The sequence below is a fragment of the Alosa alosa genome, chromosome 4 (genome assembly GCF_017589495.1).
Source record: "Alosa alosa isolate M-15738 ecotype Scorff River chromosome 4, AALO_Geno_1.1, whole genome shotgun sequence".
Classification (NCBI taxonomy): domain Eukaryota; kingdom Metazoa; phylum Chordata; class Actinopteri; order Clupeiformes; family Clupeidae; genus Alosa; species Alosa alosa.
In genome coordinates, this window is record NC_063192.1 from 28,231,693 (window position 1) to 28,235,428 (window position 3,736).

Consider the following 3,736-nt stretch of genomic DNA (forward strand, 5'->3'; position numbering starts at 1 on the left):
TTTAATTGTGAACACATTTTATTTGTCACAGCTTCTAGACCAAGATCGTATCTCACCTCTGCTCCTGAAGTGAAGCTGAAAAGGGTTTTATTATTCTCACATGCAGCACTTTAGCAGAATTACAGAAAAGGCATAATCAAAGGCACTATCGTCCCAAAGTCAAGAAAGTCACACTTCCTGAAAATCCAACTGTTTGTACATTATTGAGTACATTTTTTTCTGTTTGGTTTCGAGTGACATTGTGCAAAATGATCCATCCTTCCATCATGGCCATCCTAACCTTGAGACCAACCCAGTGGTCCCCTTGTGAAGGCATGGAGTGGTGCTGAGTTTGAACACAGAGGTTCAGACACATTGCATTGAGATAAGGCAGAACAAGCAATTAAAAAAAAAAGGCAGCCAGGGCAGCTTCCAATAAAGAAAACCCCCCAAAGCCAGTATGTTGAAGGAAAGTTACTTTGAAATGCATCCGCTAAAAAAGACAAACAACATTAAGTGACAAAAAAGAGCACCTTAGGAGACATCTATTTTCAGGCATTTAAGTCTAGCTCACCTGGCCAGAACTACACCACACAATAATTATAATTAAAACATCTATAATAATAATAATAATAATAATAATTACAATAATTACCATAACAATTGCAACCATAATACAATAACATGTGAAATAAAATAAACATTATGCACGATACTGGCTGATAATTTTAAAAATTAAACTCTACTTGTATATGACAATGACTAAGTATCCAGTTGATTTTTGTTCTTTTTCTAACTCTGAAAATGATCTCATGAAACTTAAATGGTAAAATTATGTTTTGAAAAGAATTCACAGCCTGGACACATTCTCGTTTGAGAGTGACAAAACCTTAATGTTTAAAATCCATCTGTTTATTTTTTTTTTGTCTCTGGTCATATTTGTCTTCTTCTCCCCATCACTGGGGACCTTCTATGTTTCTGTCCCTATTCCACTCCACTACTTTCTCCTCATCCTCATCCTCCCTACCTGTCCCTTGTGTTCTTCCACCCTTGACTTCCTCCTCTGTACCACCCACTCCTCTCCCTCACCTCTGCACCTCTCTTTTTGATGTATCCTGAAATGTTTATTTCTTGTAGTTGCCAAACTGTATGGCCAGGCGGTCGAAAACACAGCGGAAAGTGGCAGGCTGGACCTCCCAATAGTTGACGGGGTTGCCATAGAGACTGATGCCATTGTAGAAGGTCCTCTTGGTGGCATAATGTCGGGGGCAGAAGTCATTCACATCTACAGCGCTAATGGTGTTTTCATGGAGGTAGACAATCTAAAAATATGGGGGAGAGAGACACAGAGAGAAAGAGAGAGAGAGAGAGAGAAAGAGAGAGAGAGAGAGAGAGAGAAAATAGGATGAGAGAGACAGTGACTATGAGAGAAACTAGGCTGAAAATAAGCTATTTCTCTCTCTCTCAACACAATGACATGATGGCCATGTCATTTTACCCAAGGCCTTTCAATTTAACACCCCACTTCACTTTTCTTCTAAGCACAAGCCATTATGGCAGGCTGTGTATCCAGCCTCTCTCTGCTTACCTGCAGGTACTTCATGTCCGGCAGGCCCTTGGGCACCCGAGTGAGGAGATTGTTGCTCAAGTGCAGCTCCCTGAGCCTGGGCAAGTAGGACAGACTGCCATTCTCAATCTGGCGGATCTTGTTGTGGCCCAAGCCCAATCTGGCAACCACAAAAAAAAAACAATGAAAAAGGGAGAGAAACAGAGAGAGACAGAGAGGACCAGGCACAGATTAGGGTCACGTACCCACGGCGACGGAGAAAACACAATGGACTAGATCCACAGCGAGGGGCCGCATTGTCTGAGGCGGCCCACTAGAGCCTGCAGATCAGCAGAGGTGGAATCCTAGCCTTTCATTGGCGTGACCTGAATGGCCACAGCACAATGCAGGCCGGGCTGAAAGCAGGCCCTGAGTCATGGCCTTGACACTGGATTCATACATGATGCAACATCATAATTTAGTCAAGTTCCATTCTGGTCATTCATATTTATATACACTGAATGAATGTATTTTTTCTAAATTCTTTCATTTCAAATGGCTTACCTCTACTGGGTCAAGTGTGTTGGATTGTTTAAGGTTAGCAATATGCAATAATCATTTACTGAAAAGGGATAATTATTTAGTGAATATAGTATACACTAAAATTAAGATTTAATATTGGTTGAAATTAGGTTACAGTTCCAACAGATCATTCATTGATCCAAGTCACAAACATTCATTTGTGGAAATTAATCAGCCGTTGTTGACGGAAACACTTGCGTGAATTGAAACTCAACAAGCTATAAATCCACTGTGATAGATAGATACTATTTTTATCCATAGCCTGGAAAACACCTAAGGCACTCTCTTTAGCCATCAGTCTCTCATGACAATATCACCAGTAGATGGCACTGTTGCTACATTGAAATCCATGCATGCAGTCCAACAGACAGTGCCTGTGTCTGTCTTATGAAGGTGACTCTGTGCATCTGTCTGTCTGGTCTCACCTAAACAGGTTCTTGTAACGGCTCAGGTCCTCCAGTTCGATGGCCTGGATCTGATTATGGTCAAGATGAAGCTCGTGAAGGCTGTCAGGGAGGTCTGATGAACACAGACAGATAGGAACATTTATTCAAAAAGGACTCACAAACATACTTAGATTTGGACATTACAGAAAATCTTGAAGCGATGACAGGGCCACACTATATATGTTATGCACCTCCTCTACTGTAAAAAAAAAAAATAATGTCATGTTATTTTATCTTCTAATTCTAGAATTCTAGAGATGTATCTATCCAGGCTGACTTGGTTACCTTTGGGAATTCCAGTGAGCTTGGCATCAGAGATGCGCAGATAGTTCAGTTTCAGTCCCTTGAACGCTCCTGGCTCAAATCCACTGTTCTGGATAGGGTTTTCACCCATCTCTATTAAAGACACAAAGACAGAGAGAGACAGACAAACCGTTGTCATTCTCCCACACACAGAGCTATTTTCACACTATCATCATCTGTCTTGACCAGTCAAACCAGTGCTTTTAAGTTTAGAAACAAACAAAGCTGGCAGTTTCATGATACAGTATTGCAGGATTGGAAGAGTATTCATAATTGTGATCCTGGGTTTTTGTGGTGGTGGCCTAGTGTAGGTGTTCTTTTTTCAGTCCCTCAGTCGGCTTATGGACTTTACCGAGTTTAGAATGAGACAACACTCCCCGTAGCCCAGACAAGTAGGCTGGCTGGCAGCACAGATGACTAAACAAAGTAAAAAAAACAAAGTGTAGGCACCCCTGTCAAGTCAGTCTAAGGCTGTGTTTACTAACTGAGTTGTCCCATTGACATGAGGCCGATCGATGTGACCATTTGAGGACAGCTGGTGACAACCTACTGGACAAAGAGAGCTGATGAAATTTATGAAGAAAATAGAATGAAGAAAACGTTGGCTTTCTTGCTAAGCACCAAACCTTGATGATTTGACAAGACCACACGATCATTTCACCACTTGAGTCTTACAGTAAGACGCGACACAAAGCTTCTTTGAGGCATTGGACTGGCCCAGATATTTGAAGCTCAGTTACCAACGTGATCAATTTTCAACCACATTTCAACCACGGTCGCCATAATTGTCCCCTGTCAAGAGCTGCAATGTATTTTAGCCCGATAATGCTTTTTTCTCTGTAATAGTGTGGCACTTTATGTAACTTAAAGGAGAATTCGG

General features: G+C 41.4%; 1 protein-coding gene across 1 annotated transcript in view; it reads right to left on the bottom strand.

Moving 5' to 3' along the window:
• bgnb (biglycan b) overlaps nt 1-3,736 on the bottom strand; it is a 20,430-nt gene continuing 16,694 nt past the window's right edge. The window contains exons 5-8 of the mRNA XM_048241173.1: nt 2,839-2,949; nt 2,533-2,626; nt 1,568-1,706; nt 1-1,301 (exon numbers count right to left, since the gene is read on the bottom strand). Coding sequence (XP_048097130.1) covers nt 1,104-1,301; nt 1,568-1,706; nt 2,533-2,626; nt 2,839-2,949 — 542 coding nt within the window. The 3' untranslated portion in view covers nt 1-1,103. The remainder of the gene's footprint in view (nt 1,302-1,567; nt 1,707-2,532; nt 2,627-2,838; nt 2,950-3,736) is intronic.